Source organism: Apis cerana, linkage group LG3 (genome assembly GCF_029169275.1).
Source record: "Apis cerana isolate GH-2021 linkage group LG3, AcerK_1.0, whole genome shotgun sequence".
Lineage (NCBI taxonomy): Eukaryota > Metazoa > Arthropoda > Insecta > Hymenoptera > Apidae > Apis > Apis cerana.
This window is the reverse complement of record NC_083854.1, coordinates 1,907,321-1,927,101: the sequence shown is the minus strand read 5'-3', so window position 1 is coordinate 1,927,101 and position 19,781 is coordinate 1,907,321. Positions and strand designations below refer to the sequence as shown.

General features: G+C 26.5%; 1 protein-coding gene and 1 long non-coding RNA gene across 5 annotated transcripts in view; one reads left to right on the top strand and one right to left on the bottom strand.

The window, feature by feature from the left end:
- Positions 1-15,507, top strand: part of LOC107992518 (beta-1,4-N-acetylgalactosaminyltransferase bre-4) — a 99,931-nt gene extending 84,424 nt beyond the window's left edge. For all 4 annotated transcript variants that reach the window (XM_028664167.2, XM_062073358.1, XM_017048452.3 and 1 more), the window contains 5 exons: positions 1,745-1,998; positions 3,788-4,024; positions 11,929-12,112; positions 13,099-13,317; positions 14,144-15,507. In XM_028664167.2, coding sequence (XP_028519968.1) covers positions 1,745-1,998; positions 3,788-4,024; positions 11,929-12,112; positions 13,099-13,317; positions 14,144-14,282 — 1,033 coding nt within the window. In that variant the 3' untranslated portion in view covers positions 14,283-15,507. The remainder of the gene's footprint in view (positions 1-1,744; positions 1,999-3,787; positions 4,025-11,928; positions 12,113-13,098; positions 13,318-14,143) is intronic.
- On the bottom strand, positions 10,991-12,026 carry LOC133665876 (uncharacterized). The gene is made up of 2 exons (XR_009829315.1): positions 11,888-12,026; positions 10,991-11,735 (listed from the first exon to the last, which is right to left on the bottom strand). It is a non-coding gene; the product is annotated as an uncharacterized LOC133665876 (long non-coding RNA).
- Positions 15,508-19,781: the final 4,274 nt, after the last annotated feature.

Genomic DNA, 19,781 nt, shown 5'->3' with positions numbered 1-19,781 from the left:
CACACAGCCTTGGCTATAATAGATAACAACTGCTAATTTGCTCGTTCCATGCGAAAAGCAATCGTGAACGTGATTTTAATCCAGCTACGGTCCCTCGTGATTCGAACTTTGTCGTCTAAAGGATTGACTTTTGATATAATTTGTTTTGATTTTTCGATTACGTAAATGAAATTTTCGCAGATACATTTACTTTGCAGTGTATGATATAAATACTTGAAAATTGATCGTACTTGATTACGTGGTTTATTTATTATAGGAAACGTGAAAGATTTTGGATATTTTATAACTTGATTGAATTTAAATGAGATCAAAATTGTAATGAAAGGAATGAAATGATTTGGTTATTAATGTTAAAAATTTTTGTTTTTTTTTTATGAAATATGAAATTTGGATTGGGTTAGACTTTATTTTGATTAATCACAAATAAAAATTAAATTTTTAAATATTACTAAATATTATTAAATAAACTGTTAAATATGCAGGATATTTTTTTAGGATTTTTTTATATACAATTAAACTAAGATTCAAACATGATATTAATAAATATCCAATTGTAAAATTTTATTTCAAAATCGAATCGAATCGGATTATGGATTGGTTGCAAGAGTTTCGATAATATTATAGCAATTATTGCCAATTTATCGTGAAATAGAATTGAAGTCAAAAGAATTTGTGTCACGTTTTGAATGCAATTTATTAAATTTGAATTGTTATAATTTTATTAATAAACTGATTTTTTAAATTAGAAAAATATCTACTTGTTAAAAAATAAATACAAATTAAATTTCATTTTTGATATTCAATTTATAAATATTATTTATTTACAAAATCTTGAAAAAAAAGGAATAAAATATGCAATATTTCTTATGATTTTCATATGATATATCATGTTATATCTAGATTCTAAATAATGACAGATTTATTCACATATCTATAACAATATTTTAAAAAATATATCTCTCTATAAAAAAAAGTTTTGTCATAACAAATGAATATCGATATTGTTGCGTTTAATTGTCATATCTTCTTTTTATTTATTTATTATTTTATTTATATTAAAAAAAATATATATATATTGATTCCACGTGAAAATATATGAGTCACTTTATGTACATAAAAATAAGAAATGTTATATGCATACATACACATCTAAATTTTATCTGTAAATATAAATAATCAATAAAAATTAGTTATAAATAAGTTATAAATAAAACATACACCTGTACAAATGATATTGATCGACCATTCGTTTATCAAATAATTTAATCCAATGGTTAACTCGTTCTCTGAAATCATTTTTGTCTCAAAAATGAACAGTGTTATTGGCATAATTATAACTAATGAAACATGAATAGTAACACATTTTCTTAATTAACTATAATAAAATATGAAAAATCCAAATTCCTGAATATTTCTCATTTATTTCAGATGATTCAGAATAATTGATTATTGGGAACAATTCTGTTTTATTAACCGTTCGCGATGACATAGAATGAGAATCTTTCAAAGTTGAAGTTTCCAAAGACTATCAAAAACATTGGATATTCAAAATTAAATCAAGAGAAAGCCACGCGAAAAAGTAAAAAGAGAAAAATATCAATGATAAAAGTATCGAGAAAGGAATTCACACCCTTCTTCCAATGGTTTGAACATAATTGAACATAATATCGAATATTTTCTGACCTCTCGATCATTGATATCGATGGAAAAAAAAATTATCGGACGATCCAACATTTTGTTTCAGATACGCGGATCGTTCCTACAGACATCATCCACGGGGATTGATCATATACGGGCCTGTAACGGTGTCGAGCATACTGGGTAACAACAATGCCACCCTGCTTTGGGGTGGTAAGGATAATTCCAACTTCTCCAAGCTGGATGCTGACGACTCAATTCGAAACACGTACTTCGTTGGAAGTTCACAGGAATCTTTGGCCGCAAATTCGACAAACAATACCGTGATACCGCGATGTCCGCTTGTCTCGCCTCATCTCAGTAAGTTATACCATTGCATAAATCTGCAATGCCCGATTTGTCACCCTTAATTTCCTCCTAATTATCCGTCACATGTGAAAAACTTGAACCAAACTTAAACACTAAAACTTGAATGTAATTTTTAAGAAATTTAAGAGGAAATTGACTTGAGAATAGAAATATTATGAGAGTATTTTGTAAGTGGACCTTGAGAATAAAAGTTGCTGTTGGTCAGTTACTCTCAGTTCAATGTTCAGTTTATTAAAAAATAGAGTGAATGGATTCGTAAAATGTATTGCTCTATTTGAGAAATTGAAAAAAAGGTTTTACGTTTTGTCTTATAAACTATTGAACATATATTGAAATTTTTATTTCCACAACTGTTTCTGAGAATTGTGTCTAGAAATAAATTTGTGTTTATATGTCTCTGTCGTTTGTTCATTGTTATCTCATTCTTATTCCAAATATTCTAGTCGTTTCGTCTTTTCATACTTACTCTCAAAATATTATAATTCTCGAAACTGCTTCTCGAAATTGCAAATTGAATAATTATATCGCTACATATCCATTTTCACGTATCTATTCGCTATAAATATATCCATATCTCCATAACAATTAGATAGTTTTATTCTCAAGTGGATATTTTTATGTAAAAAATTGGATTTATTTTGATCTTTAGAATCTTTAGAACTCTTCGATTATGAGTCTCAAATATACCAGTATCTTATACTTTTTGCAAAAATTTTAATGATGGAAAAATAATTATTACTTTCTGAATTGCATGCTTGGAATTTGTTGTAATTTTATTTCACTGTTGAAAGAAAAATATATATGTATACGATCTGCTATTGACTCCTTCTGTTTTCATTCTATACAGTAGTAATTCATTTGAATAAAAAGAAGATAATAGCGAATCAATGCCATGGTAAACGCTTCTTTGTTCTCTTTTCCGAACGGCGGAAAATACGCATTAAAAGTTTTAAAGGGATTTTATATAAATGTCAGCTTTTGTATCGATGATTCTTTGTCTCGTTATAAACAATTTTTAAATGTTGTGTTCATAGTTTAAGCATCGTTCAGTATTTGAATTCAAGCAATTTCAATTCGAGGCAATATATAACGCGAACCACTTATTTTACTTGAATTGAAATGTTCCTCCATCAAGATTCGAATGAAATCCTTTCAATTGAAATTGGGATCTTTCGCTCACTTTTTCTTTTTTATGGTGTGAACTTCGATAAAAGCTCGTTAATCACGTGACATTGAAAAATAATATAATATATTAAAAAGAAAATTTTTAATTTTTAAAAATTTATATAAAAGATATTTTATAAAATATGAACATTATTTTTATTTTAAGAAAATTCAAATTAAATTTTTGTCATTAATTACCAAATTCTATAATCCTAATTTCTATTATTTTATAATAAATGTGCATACGTAATAATCATTCGAATGATTAAGAATTACGAATTTCTATTAGAAATTAGTTTCTATGATTATAATTGTTATAATTATTTTCAACAACATATCATATGCAAAAATACAATATATAGTATTTCTTCTTACTTCTTACGAATTAAAATTACAAACTTACGTATTCGTTGTAATTATAATCATATTTAATATTATCTTGAAATTCACATACGTTCGAGATCTTTTTTCTACGACCCTTCCTGCAATTTCTCTTCCAATCGTCTTTTCTAAATTTGATATAATACGTGATAATTATCCATGAATAGCGCCATTGCCAACTGGGTCGCGAAATTAACCGCGAGATTAAAAGCTTGGCCCGATGGATTATTTGCAGTTGGCCCGCTGACTGTTAGCAAATCACCCCCGGAGTTGGAGGTGATGGAGAAGACGTTCACCGAGGTGAAGCCCGGCGGCAAAGGTTGTCCAACAAATTGCACGGCCAGGCATCGAGTAGCCATCATCATTCCGTTTCGCGATCGACCGAAGCATCTCCAAACTTTGCTCTACAATCTTCATCCGATGCTGCTTCGCCAACAGATCGATTATCAAATATTTGTGATCGAGCAAAAAGGTGAGAATCTCTTTCGCATTCTTCGCTTTTTCGATTATCCATCCAAGCCGAGCAGTGAGATAACGTGATTTTTTTTATATATGATTATTTATTATTTGTCGAAATATGTATCGAAGAAATAAATATCGTGTTAAATTAATGATTTTTGATCTTTCGTTTAGCACCGATATCGCCTTTAAATAATTTTTTCACTGTCGTTAAAACTTAATTCAAAATTTAAATATGTAATACTATTCGGATTTTTAAAATATTTGATCATCAATAATTTTCAGAAACGATGAATATTATATGCATTTCTCTCATTCGTATCAGACATTAGTGTGTAAGAATTATTGGAGAGATTAAATATCTTTAAAATATTTTATGTAATATAAATATATTGTAATAATACAGATATTAAGATCAATCGAATAATAGTGAAAAATTATATAGATTTCAAAGTTTTATAAGTTTATTAAACTTTAACTTTATTCAAATTTAACCAAAACAAAATAAAAATTAAATCTTTGCTTTTTTGGTTTCTTAGACTAATTTTATTTTGCACGAAAGAAATGCTTAAAGAGGGATGTTTACTTATCTGTAAAAATTCTGTTCAAATTTTTAGAAATTTAATATTGTTCAATTTCTAATTCAAAGAAGAAACAATTAAGAGAAAAATATTATTTTAAAAGATATATGACAATTATATATTAGAACGTTTACTATTAATAATAAATTCTATGAATAGTTTTTTAATGTTGATAAGTAGATATTTATGCAAAATAAAATTTGTATAAACTTAATAAAAATAATGGAGCTTAAATAGAGATTCGTCTTTATTTTAAATAATATCATAATGCATATTATTTGAATATTAAAATACTATTTAAATATTTTGTACTTTTTTTGTATCTCATTGTATTTAAATTTTGCACTGGATGAAGTGAAACGAAGATGGATTAATTCTCTATCACATTTCATATTACTTATAAATTATTTATAATTTAATAAATAACCCTCAGTTTTTGTATTTATCTTACACGCTGTATAAAAAATAGGAAAGATTTTTCATTTTCAAATATCATAATGCGTATTCTTTGAATATTTTTGCATATCGTGTGCATGAATATTGATAAGTTACTTTATTTTCTCATGAATTTTATCTTGTTTTTCAAAAATTAATCATTATGTTATAGGAAAATAAATCGATCAATGTAGAATATATCAACAAAAGATATGCAATGTAACAAATAACAATATCAACATGGCCGAAAATGTTATTTTGCGACCTAGTAATACTCTGTTGTACTAAAATTACCGCCAAAATTAATTAAGTTGAAATAAGAAGTTTATTTTCAATCTGGCTACTCTCCAGATGCTACATATTCGACTATTATCAATTTTGGTCCATGCGGTATAATCTGAATGAGAACTATTTGAAAAATCAACAATAAATAATTCCAATTTATTGATTGAGCTATTGCTATTATTTCAATTGAAATAAAATATTATTATAGTGATTGAAAGAAATTATAAATGAAACTAAAGAAATTAGTTTCTTTTTTTTAACTATCTAATCTTTAATATCCTCTTAAAATTTCGTTTATATCCTCTTAAAATTGATTTATAAATATTTCTTGTTTAATCATTTGCTATAAATCTCAGCATTAATTGTCCAAAATATCAAGGAATATCTAATTCACGGAAAATGTCAACATCAATCAAAATTATACATCTCACAAATATGTTATATATATATATATATATTGTAAGTACATTTACATTCATTATATATAGTAATATAAAAAAATACAAATATTTCTATGTGCATAGAAAATAAAATTACCATGTGAAATGTATTTTTACGTGAAATGTACGTACGATTTGTCACTCTGACTCGTATATTTCCTCTCAGATATTTGGACAATTTTTTCTGCCTGGTTATCTCACAGACCCGATTTCAGTTACTAGCATTAAATGAAACGTTTCGTTGGGCCTTAACGGATTAATTCGTTACGTGGCGATATTCGGCAACGATACAACGCGATGGCCGATAAACTGCATTTCGTATTTCACGAGAATCGCGATTAATGGCAACCGATCTCTCGATACGCCTCGAAAAACTATTGCTGGATATCACGACCTTCGAAAAATGGTGATAACGTTTTAGAGCTGTTGATTATGAGATAAACGTAACATAGTGGTGTATTTGAATGAAGTGGGATTGAAATTTATTTCTTATATGATTTTAAATTCTGAATCTGAGTTCTTTTAGTACTATTTTTTTTTAAAGGATTTGAAAAATAAGTTAAAATAACGATGAGTTTTATAATGCATCACAAAAATTTCTCTCCGCTGATACAATTATATTGATTGTTGATGTGGTCATTTTTTTCAGTTTATTCGAGTACTTCAACATCTCATTAGATATTCTTGTAATTACAGTGATACGTGGTGCTCTTTTATGAAAAACTGCGATCTCCCTTCTCATAATTACATAAAAATCCATGTGGATAATAATCCCATGGAACTTTTTAAAGAGTCGATTTAAGAGATAAAATACAAAAATTGGTATACAAAAGACCAATTGATATTTATTAAACTTATAAACAATTGAAATTTGCACTACATGAAACGACATATAACATAAAAATAAATTCTTTTTTCTTTTTTATGGACTCTCTGGAACCAACTCTTCAAATGTATTCCAACGAATTTAACATTCTATGTGTTATTTATTTCTACATCTACGTCATTATCGATATCAATGAAATAGAACTGAACGATTGGGACAATGAAAAAAAAATCCCTACACTTTTGCTCATCTCCATTAATCCAGGTGTTATGTCAATTGTCGCGAGATAAATTTCTTTGGAATACTCGGCTCATAACAATGGCTCTAGTTCTAAGCAAGCGAGACTAAAGCTTAATCGCAAAGACGAGAGAGAAGAAGCTGTTGCCGCCACGTGCCGCATTGCGGTATCAATGGCACAAGATTCGAGAGATGTCTCGATTTGCCACGAATGTATGCATATTTCGCCCGTTATCGACTTGTACACATTGCTTTGTATGGATTTACAAAAAAAGTTGAAACTTTGGGGATTAATTTCACTTTCTGCTTCGTGTATGCATTATCCTTTGCTTCCAAATTTTTCATTGAAATAGTAGATACTTTTTCTGGAATACAACTTTTGTTAAAACAAATTTCAATGCTTAAATATTCCTTTGTAACTCGAGTCCTAGTTTCTTCGTCTCTTTCTCTCTTCTCTCTCTGCTCTTCCTCCCTTTCTCTCTCCCTCCCTTTATGACCGAGTCGCGGTTATTATCGGAACGAGGAAATTAATTCGCTGGTGTTTCTGTGATTCCCCTTCGCTTAGATCATCGTGACGTAAAAGAGATTAACGCGCGCGATTCACTCGACGTCGCGTCACTGAAATTCCTTGTCGTGAAACACCGGAGAAAAGATTTGAAACGACGAATGACGTGGCATTGTGGACGTGATCTACAGGGTGATATATTCGTGGAATATACTAAGGATTCGATTCTAATTCGATCAAAATAAAGGGAAGAAACTGATGAAATTGTAAAAATATCGCTTATTAAATTGTAAATGGTTTAAATTAATGTGATTATATGAACAGAGACGAGATGAGGCAATTTTTGTCTTTGTCACACTGTTGTTAGTTCATCTAATACAAAATGAAATTGTTTATGATTTAATAAATAAATTGAATGGATATTTCTTTGTATCATCTTTTGTGACTGTTTTTTGCTTTTTTAAAATTAATTTCAAAGATTTTTCACGAATATATCAACACCCTGTAATATAAAGAAATTGAATATCCTTATTAATAGAGAATGAAAGAATCAAAATTGTGTAATTGTACCTATTTTTTAATGAAAAAGAATCTGTTAATTTTCAGATTTTTAGAAATCTTGCAAAAGTTTTGTTAATTTTTGTTTTATTTTTATTTTTATTATGTTATAATATTTTTTAATTTTATATTATAAATTTTAAAAGCTAAAATAAACACAAAAGTATATATAAATTTCTGTTAAGATTTATTTATTAAAAATTTATTTATAAATAATTTATATTTGAAGAAACACAAGAGATAAAATCTAATCTAAATTTTCATCTAATTTAAATTTAAATTGTTTATATCTTATTAAATAAGCCTTAAGCAATATTTTTTTTTATTTATTTTAATCTCTATAATATATTCTGTAATAAATAAATGTTCAATTTTTAATGCTTTGTTACTCTGTTATAAAAAAGTCCCAGATGAAATTACGTTCAAAAAAAATATATAAAAAAAGTTGAAACTTTGAGGATTAATTTCACTTTCTCAAAGAGATTTTCTGCTTCGTGTATGCACATAATCCATTATCCTTTGCTTCCAAATTTTTTATTGAAATAGTAGATACTTTTTCTGGAATACAACTTTTGTTAAAACAAATTTATTTAAACATTTAATTTATTAAAATAATATATTGATTTTATGATTCACAATATATATTAATTATTATCTAATATTAATTCTCTTTTCCTCCCATACAATTTTGTTCTAATTTATCTCTATAAGTTTCTATTTCAATTCTCAAACCCACAATAAAATTATTTTTTTAGAAAATCTCTATTTTTAATTAATAATTTCTTAGATTTATTTTAATATATTTACATTTAATTACATTATATTTTATACGAATCAGAATAATTCTTTTTATTCAAAGCCCATTGGTAATTTCCATGATAATAAAGTTTGTGTTTGTTTTTTTAATTTTCCATTTTATTCCATTAGAAGAAAAGAAGAAAGAATATTATAAAAAAGACTCGTGATTCATAAACCGTTAGATAACACTTTTATAAAGCGACATAAAATTATTATTTTTCAGTTAAGAAATAGTAATATTTTTTTGTCGTCGTTGTATCCATAGAATCGAATCACATTAATAATCTTCTTTGTCGATTCGAAGAACGCGAGCATCCAAGCGAATCGAATCGAGTTTATTGATTAGTGGTCTTCCATTAAACAATCCAATCGTCTCGAGGACGCGAACTTCGTTTTGCGAGTCTGTCTAGTCGATAAAACTTGAAGGTTGAAACACGAAGAATTTTCTTTATGATAATAAATACAAAGATTTCATTTACATTTATAACCATAGATCAGCTGTTGTCACAGAGCAATGAATTTTAATATGAATTTTAATGGATTTTATCATCTTTAGTTTTCAATATATTGAGAATGTTAGTAATGACGAATTGGAGAATAAAATTGAAGAAATAGAAGAAAAAATTTGGTGATTTCAGACAATTTTTTCCTTTGCAAAAATTTTCTTTCGTTTCGGTTTTGTTAACGAATTATTATTAATAAAAAAAAAACACTAACCAATCACAGATCACATAATGTTGGATATACGTAATTGATAAATCGTTATATATTGCTTGTTTAATTTGCGAGTAGCACATACCCAACACTACCATAGCGACTCAACAAATCTACGCGCTCTATGATTGGCCAAAACGAAAATTTTTTCAAAGGAAAAAATTGTTCATCTCAGGAATCACCAATTAAACCTTGTAAAATTTTGAAATATATTTATTCAATAAGAGATCTGAGATTATTCATTTGGATATTCATTTAATTTAGACTCGAATAATTTGCTTAATCAAGATTTCATTGTAATATTGGCAAAATTAACAATTAACGAATGGATTGATAATTAGTAATTGACAAGCAATTAAAGTAAATATTTATAAATAATAATTAAAATAGGATTTAATTGTCGATCGCAATTGATCTTTTAAATAATATTTCATTAAAAATGAAAATAAATTAATGATAAAGTCTCCATTAGAACGAAATTTTAAATGTCCAGAATGTCATTCTATTATGAAAAAAAAAAAAAGAATTGCATTCAAAACGTAAGAAAAATGCTAAAACTTTGATTTCATTTATTCAAAGAAATTTGTTTCATGTCTAATAAATGTTTTCCATGTATACAAATTTCCATTGAAATCATTATTTCCTTATAATAAATAATACTCAAATATTCAAATATTTTCGTGAAAAACTGCATCTGAAATATCGGGCAGAAGTTGATTGGTTTCATTGTACGATTCACAACATGATAAATAGTGCAAGGATTATCGATAGCAAGGCATCTCGTTCTTGAGAATAGCTCCTCTTTAACCACGACCCTACATTTTTTCCCATTTGACACGATCTCGTGCGTTACGTTGTTCTCCGATTGACCCAGATGCATCGATATATCGTACGTGTATATATGCGATGTGAAAACTATCTATACTTAATGTATATACCAATCTAGGTGTGTGCACATCTTCATCTAGTTGGATATTTGCATATAAAATACTCCATTGAATTTGTTTTTGTGAAATGAGTGAAAAAAAAGTATTTCTTAAGGTAAATAATTCCTTAACAAAAGAGGAGATCTTTCAAAAAATTGCTTGCACGATAATATGATGTGCCAATTTAAACCTCTTTGAACTTTTGTTGAAATATTTTTTTGATAAATTTAATAGTATTCAGTTAGAGATAAACAGATTGTAGAAATATTAATTGATCAGAGATGATAAAATAAAATAAAAAAATAAGTTTCTAATTATAAAAAATTGAAAATAAATATGTAAAGTAATAATTGGTTACTGTTAATGTTTTATAATATCTAATGTATGTGATAAAGAATTTGTTTTATATTTTGATTAATATTGATCTTTTTTATTTTTTAATAATTTATACAGAAAAGAATCTACTTTTAAATTATTTAAAATAAATTTTCAAATCGTCATTAATTAAATGCTTAATACAATAATCAATATGATATAATATTTTTTTTTAAAATAAATACATAAAAAATAATTCAATTAATGGAAATATTTAGAATTTTTAATTCTATTTTTTTTAATATAATATTGTTATGTTTGAATCATTAATTATATTCAAAAAATATATTCATTAGATATTTACAAATAAAATTAAAATTTTAATAAAATTCGTATAGATTATTAAAGTTTACAATATAATAATAATTTTTTTGATAATACAACTGCAAATTTTTTCTTTCTCATTATTCTTATTTTTCTGTCTATTAATTACTTCTGGTATATTCATCATTTAATTTTTTTTTTCTTTAAAATTATTGTTACAATAAATTTTTTCTTCATTTTTTATTCCAGGCAGCGATTATTAGCTTCATTTAATTCTTTTCAACTTACAAAATATTATATATATATTATTTGATAATATATTTTGCTACAATATATAACTTTTTCAAAAATCTTCCAAACAACTAAATATCAAATAAATATCTGATATACAAAAAAGATGCCGAACAAAAAAAATACTGCCTTTATTTTAATACTTATATATTAAAACAAAATTTAAAAAAAAAACATTCTTAAACTAATTATTAATTTACTAAAATAAATCCTTTTATTAGAAAAATCCTCGATTCCAAACGAAATCAACATCCTTGAAAATCATGACCTATAGATTAAAACTCCTATGTCTTAAAATTTGGGTAAAGATGTCGAGGTATCGATAAAACAAATATATACGTACAAAAGATTGAGTATGTGTGTATCAATGATTTTGCTTGCCTGCGTGCATCTGCAAATTGTTGAAAGAATAGTGAAACGAGTGTAGGCTTGAAGATAGAGCTTACGGCCTACTTTTTCTGCCAGTTTCTCGAGTCTCCTCGAGGCTCCCTGTAAAGAGATAAGATACGAAACTTTTGATCGAGGTACGCTTAGTTTTCAACCGTGTCCTCTATTCTAAGATACACAAGAAGTAAATAGAATATATATAACGAGAAAAAATTCATGATATATTCGCCTTCATTCAAAATTTTCTACTTTACCTTTACCAACGATCGATCGAGTAACTCTGTTTGTTTTTCAGGTAGCGACGCTTTCAATCGCGCGATGCTCATGAACGTAGGATACGTGGAAGCCTTGAAGGAACGACCTTTCGACTGTTTCATTTTTCACGATGTCGACCTACTTCCTGAAAACGATAGAAATCTGTACACGTGTCCGGAGCAACCGAGGCACATGTCTGTCGCGGTGGATAAATTCAATTATAGGTGGGATATTAAATCAATAATTGATTCAATTAAGATTGTTTTCAAAACTTTCACAATTTTGGATTATATAATTATTGTTGCTTCATTACTCCATTACACGATTCATATTTGAAATAAAAGAAGAAACATGCATAAGTTTTTAAGAGATATATTTAAATTTATTTATTTTTTTTTATCAAAATCATTTGATCTTTCTTTTATTTATATTCAAACAAATTACATGTATTCATCATGTATTGAATATAGTGAAAAATGAAAAACTTTATTATTGAAAAATTTTATTTTCTATTATTAACTAGTTATATGATAAAACTAGTTATAGTATAGTTAAAATAAATATTAGAAGACATATTAAAATTCATTGTTTAAATTCTAGATATAGATATAAAAAGCTTCACTTATTAAATTTATAGAATAAAAAATAAAAACATTTAAAAAATTACTAAGTTGATTTACATTTTTATAATTTAAAAAATTTTTATTTAAAACATATATCAATATACATTTTATATTATAAGATACAAAACTTTCTTATTTTTACTTTTATATTTTATTGATTCGACATTTTTTTAGTTCCTTCACCAATCACTTATGAAAAATCATACTAAATCTATACTATTTAAAATATTATTTAAAATATTTTTAATTTAAAATTATAAATTAAATAATTTTATTGAAAAATATATATATATATATACATATATTTATATTTATAATTTATAATATATTTATAATTTAATAATAATAATAATCATATTAAAATATATAAAAATAAAAAAATATCAAAATAATTGTATATACTCATCATAGCTTTTCGATAATTCTAATAATTACGATAAGTTTCAATAGCTAGAAAAATATTGAAATAATAATATTGGACGCAGCTTTTATCTATAAATCCTTAGTAATAGCAAAATTGCAAATTCATTCTCATTTGAAAATGGCTATGAATACATACCATATACCATCATTATTGTTTTACATAGGTTACCATATGCCGATTTATTTGGCGGCGTATCAGCAGTGTCACGCGAACAGTTTCGACTGGTAAACGGATTCAGCAATGTATTCTGGGGTTGGGGTGGCGAGGACGACGACATGGCGAACCGAATCAAAGCGCACGGTCTTCATATCTCTCGATATCCGGCGAATGTGGCACGGTATAAAATGCTTACGCACAAGAAGGAAAGGGCTAATCCAAAGAGGTGAATTATTCAGTCATTTTGTGTTTCTTGAACTTTTGTTTTAAGGAACACAACATTTTTTAGCTTCATTTTTAACTACTTTTTAATGGTAATTAAAAACATTTGATGAATACAATCTGAAAAAAATAAGCTTAATTTCAGAATTTACAAGTTCAACAATTATGTGAATTAAGAATTATATTAAATGTCACTGATACTGATTTCATCGATCAAAATTCTCCAATACTTATTTTAATAAATAGCACTTATAAATATTTTATGTCTATAATGAGATTCGATATTGGTATGATTATTTTAACTGCCATGATTCCATAATCTGTTCAATTTTTACTCATTTTTTTCTAATATCTCTCCATTTTTTATATTATTATATTATATATTATTTTTCATAATATTGCTAATTATTATATTAATTATTAAAAGTTAATATATAATTACAGAATGAATTTAAGAGAATTAATTTAGAGAAATTAATTTAAGAGATAGAATGAAGTAAATTAGAAAACAAATCATTAAATATTATAATTCAAAGTTAATCTAAAAATCTAGTGTGCAATTAAAACTGAAACACAATTAAATACTATATCGATAGATATTACATCGATCTATGGCGATCAAAGTAACTCATAAAATATAATTTTTATAATTACTAATACACTGCTAATATGATGGATTCTTGAAATTGAAAATACTTTCAAACTTAATTCATCGAATAAAATAAATGAACACAAAAATAAATAAGAAACTTTCTATCTCTTAAAATGAAATTTAATCATTTCTTGTTATAAATATAACTTTTTATTTTTAAATTTTTCAATTTCCACAGATACGAGTATCTAAAAACAGGTAAAAAAAGATTTGCCACGGATGGTCTGAGCAATCTTCAATACGAGCTGGTCGATAAACAAAAACCAAAATTATATACGTGGCTGTTGGTAAAATTGACACCTCCGCAACCTAGCTGATGGCTATCTTGGATCGGATAACGAACCGAAGAGATCGAAATAGCTTAAAAAAAAAACACCCTTTCGATTCTTAACGCGAAATATCGTGATATAAAATGAAGGTTTACACTATACGTATCGCATTCGCAACGTTGCGGAGAATTTCTCAAAGAAAGGAAGAAAAATAACATGCAAAAAAGGAAACAACATTTTTCCTTCGAGTTCCAAGAACTCGTGAAAATGTCGAAAGAAGACAGCTTTAGGATACTGACGAGTTGTTTCTCTCGTGATTTCGTCGATGACGAACGAGAGAGACGTTGTTACGTGATATATTTTTATTCCTTGTATTTTTTTATCGCAACGATAGGCTAAAAATCATGTAAAACGTAGCATATGAGCTAACGTGCCAAAGGAGAGTGATATGCGCGTGCGTGTATGCATGTATCGCGTGTTATGTGTATATGCGTGTATGTGTGTGTGTATATGCTGCGCGTGATCAAGAGACAAGTAAAAAAAGAAAGCGAACGTGTAAAGAGAAATGGCAGAAAAAACTTCGCCAATCCTTTCTGTATTCTGCTATCATAGTTAGTACATTTGTATATCCATATGTACACACCTATGTACATACGTACGAACTGAACTATAGCAGCTCGAGGCTTCCTCGGTCGTGAAACAGTGGCAGTCCGAGTTTCCGGTTGAACGCCGCATATCTAGGACAGCTTTGTAACCGACGTTTCAGCCCACAATCGTAGTTGGCTTCCTTCGAGTACTGTAGTAGTGTTTGCGCTATTTTTCCTATTGAACAGAAATATATTGTATTAATTTTTTATTTTCGACATCCCGACGCGGCATTTGATTGTGATTTGCGAAAAGATAATTGGGTTGGTGAAAAAGTAGTGTTAGTTTTGTGAGTACAATAAATCAACTTATTATAATTATTATTAATTACATATCCATAGTTTTTAAATCATTGGAATTTTGTATAAATATTATAAAATTGTTATGAGATTTATTAATAATTGTTATTTTTTTTTCTTTTGTACTTTCCAAAATATTTATAGAAACTTTATGTATATCGATCATTTTATCATTTACTAAATGATATTTTGTAATTTGAAATTCAAATTTGATATTGACATGTACTTATATTTAACTCTCAATTTGTTTTATAATTTATATTTTATTCAAAAATCTTTTTTAAATTTGTATTATTTGAACGATTAAAAATAAAAATTGTTTTATTTTACGTCTTAATTATATTATACAATAATATTAATCTGCATTTATCTATTTTAATCTATGGTTGGATTAAAGTAGAGAATATATATATATAATACAATAAATAATGTGTCATTTATAAAAAAAATATTTTAAAAATTAATATAAGTTTTTCAATTTCATTGGCGTTTCAAAAATATTTAATTTATGTTTAACATTCTATGCTTATAAATTAATTTATCATAAATAATAATACTATGAGCTATTTAAAATTTCTTATCTTAATATCAAAAACATAACTTTCTCACCAACCTAATGAAAGTGCATCAAAAAACAAATTTTGCTCGCTTTGCAATTATTGCAAAATTGATTCTAATTTTAAGTGATCAGATATTCAATTTATTTGATATGATCGATCTCGAAGCTCATGTTTTCGTTTTTATAGACCTGATGGTACGATTCAATTACTACTTATGATTATTGTTATCAATAAATATTCGATATCACATAAAAAAGCTTACTCATAAAAAAACTATAGAATCATATTTCAAATTCATAACAAATATTTGCGACTTGCAACGAAATGATAAAAAATAAAAAAGGAATCTTATCTTGATCAATAACATGTTTTAATCGTTCAAAATAGAAAGAAATCACACAAATAATGTTACCCTCTTTAGTTAAAATCTCTTATTTAATATTTCGAGAAATTTAAAGAAATTTTTATCATTTTATTTTTTTTATGATTAATACAACAAAAAAAATATATTTCTATAAATTTTATATTTTCTAAATTTACATAAAAAATAAAAAACTTTTGAGACTTCGTATATTTTAACATATCTTAAAAGAAAAAATTGTCAGATAAATTATCTTAACTATAGAGGGCAGAATGATTTCAAGCACGAACCAAAGGAAGCTTATTTTCGTAAGATTCATATAGACGGGAGATTAATTATTAGGTTACGCTGGTTAATTATGTCGCGAAAGTTTATTTCTGTAGTAGGGGCTTGCGTAATCGTGTAGACGGACGTGCAACGGAAACGGTACTTAAGCGTGTAACGTGAACTAATGTTGGAACTCCGCGTGTTCGAGAGCACTTGTCGTTAGCACTTTATATAGGTTTCTTCGAAATATCTTGAAACCTATACACATTTACACTTCATACACACACATGATACACACACGATGACCGAACCGATTCGCGCGGGCTTGAGAACATGCGATCATGCATAATTGATCAACAAAACGGCACAAAGAAAAATGTGATTTATAAATTTTTCAAACTGTTATGATCTCGTTTTTCAAATTTCAATATAAAAATAATTGCCAAAAAAAGAAAGAAGAAATGGAAGAGAAAGAAAAAGAAACATGTAAAATGTGTTGCATCCTGCTAAAAAATTATAACATAAATAAATAAAAAAAAAAAGAAAGATTGATATTTATCTTTTTTTATGTTTGTTAAAAGTAAAATTACCAAAATTTTGAAATGACTAACATGTTTCATAAACTTCAAGCATTTAAGAAATAAATAGGTTAGAAAATTTTTTCATCAAAAATAGATTTAAATAAATCAAATTATTATTATTATATTTGTTATTTTAATTTCCAATTAATAGCAAAATTAAAAGTAAATAGAATGTGAAAAAAGAAAGATTTCATATAATTTAAGTAATTTCAAATTTTTGATTGGTGATATATGTTTGACAGTTTCGATCAGGATGCAAATCATTATATAGTATTTTAGTCAAATGAAGACACATAAACATATCATACATAACATAAAATACGCGGTTGGATCGCGTTACGTCACGTTCGATCATTTAGATTCGATTGTTTAAAAGATTAAGAAATAAGAGTATGGGCTGTGAATAATGCACTTTCGTTATGGAGTCAGAAATCTCACGAAACCAAATACGAGGACGAGCACGATAGAATAACGTTAACATATTTAGATATATTCTTTGCGTGCTATCTCACATCGATAGAATAAAACATTGGATATTAGAAGAGCAAGTTCGGAAATTAATACATACACACACACACACACACACACACACGGTCCTTTATACGCTCAGTAAGTATATCCTTTAATCGTTGCTGCTACTGATCAAGTTTCAAGCAGTGAATTACACTAGTGAAGTGATCGACATTGCTCGTTTTCATGGTTATCAAATATCGAACGCTCTTCCCTCTACCGTGTTCTTATTACAGTGACTTGCATTTATATTCAGACACCATAGTATGCAAGAAATTATTGCTCCATATATATATATATATGTTTCTAATAGTGTTATTAAATTGATTATTTTTATAATATTAGAACATTCTTCAAAGTTAATAGAAATAAAAATTTAATCTTGTACAGGCAACTATATTTTTTTTTAACTTCATAAATCTTTAGTCGAGTCTGTTTTTTTTTTAAATTTCAAAAAAAATTGAAATATCTATCAAATTCTTTAATTTAGTATAAATAATCATTAAATTTTTTAAATAAAAGAAAATTTTTCAGTTTCGTTTAAGACAAAAAAATTTCATTTAAAATTTTCCCTCTATTCTTAACAACTCAGATTATTTATAGAGGATTAATAAACATGTAATTTTTATACAATAAAATTTAAAATCATAAAAATATTGGAACATAACAATTGCCTCGCTGTAATAAACTATTGGTTAAATTTTTAGCCAATTTACAATGTTTGTAAACATAAATATAAACTTATATAACTTGTTCATTGTCTGAATATTTTTATGATATTAAATTTTATTATTATTTAATTATACAAAAAACTATGTGCATTAAATAAATGAAATTTATATTTCTATGTATAATATGACTAATATGAGTATTTCAATTTATTAAAAGATAATCAATTCAATAACGCTATTTTTAAACAAATGTACTCACTGTATATTGAACAAACTCATTAAAATTGATGAAATTTAAAGAAGAATGATATAAGTAAACAATCGCAAGTCGAAGAGATTTCTTTATAATAAGAATATTGTACCAGATATTATCATTATCGAATAATCGATAATATATTAACAATAAACGATTAAGATAAACAAGCGAAAGATTCAAAGATGTCGGGATACGTCGATGAATTTAATCAATTCGTTATAAACGAAAATCCTTTTTTATTAATGATTATTATCATTATTGTTATTACTATTACTACTACTATTCTACTATACTTACTACTACTTATACTGCTGCTGCTACTACTACTATTATTACTATTACTATTACTACTTATACTACAGTTACTGGTGCTAGCTACTACTATTTTCTATTTTGTTTCGATCGTTGTTCCCTCTAAATCAGTGTTTCCCAATTTGTAAATTTTATATAATTATTTACATAAAAAATTTCATAATGAAAATTTTCAACATTTATTTATTTCAGTATATTTATGAAAATACAATAAATTACACAACTGATCATGTGGATACAAAATTGTTAAAGATTCATCATGATCATATGACATTTTAAATCATAATGGTGTAAGTCATATATAAGAAATATTTTGAAAAACTGACATTCTGAAAATTCTGTATATCTTTCGTATTCCTCAATTCTGCCATTGGTTTTGTGTATCTAATGATTTAAAAATAACTTATGTTATAAAACATATAACATTCCATTTTCTATTAGCTAGATTTATTTCACTATGATTTTCATCTCTCAATATATAAATATGAAATATTTTATATTCGTTATAATACAAATGTTTAATACTTCACTGATATTTCTACTGGACCTTGTGTGTGTGTGCGTACGATTCATCTCTAAAAATAAAATGTTATATTTATATTATCTTGTCAATAATAATATATTTTTGATTTTTTTTTGTAATTAAGAAAAAAATCGCAATTTATTTAGTTGTTATGAAGAGAGATCGTGTCTCAAAATCACTTTGGGAAACACTGCTCTAAATGATTCTTCGTTGAGCGATGAATTTTATACTCGCCTCGAGTGGCGATATCAGCATATCGTAAGAAAATGAATATTTTCGTAGGCAAATACGTTGATAAATATAGGATAAATACAAATTTTTATTCGTTGAACGTTTAATCCATGTTTCGTTGCTATACGCGATTTTCTCGCGTAAATTTACAAAAGGTACGACGATTGAAACGAAGAGAGTAGCGTAAACAGGTGATATTTAAGTGTTTATACGATTGTATATACGGACACGATTATAATAATCTGTCGCTTATACCGAGATATTAAGGTATTAAGATATTAAGGTAATCGAACACGAGGATCGTTCGTTCGATACCTCTCGTTAATTTGAA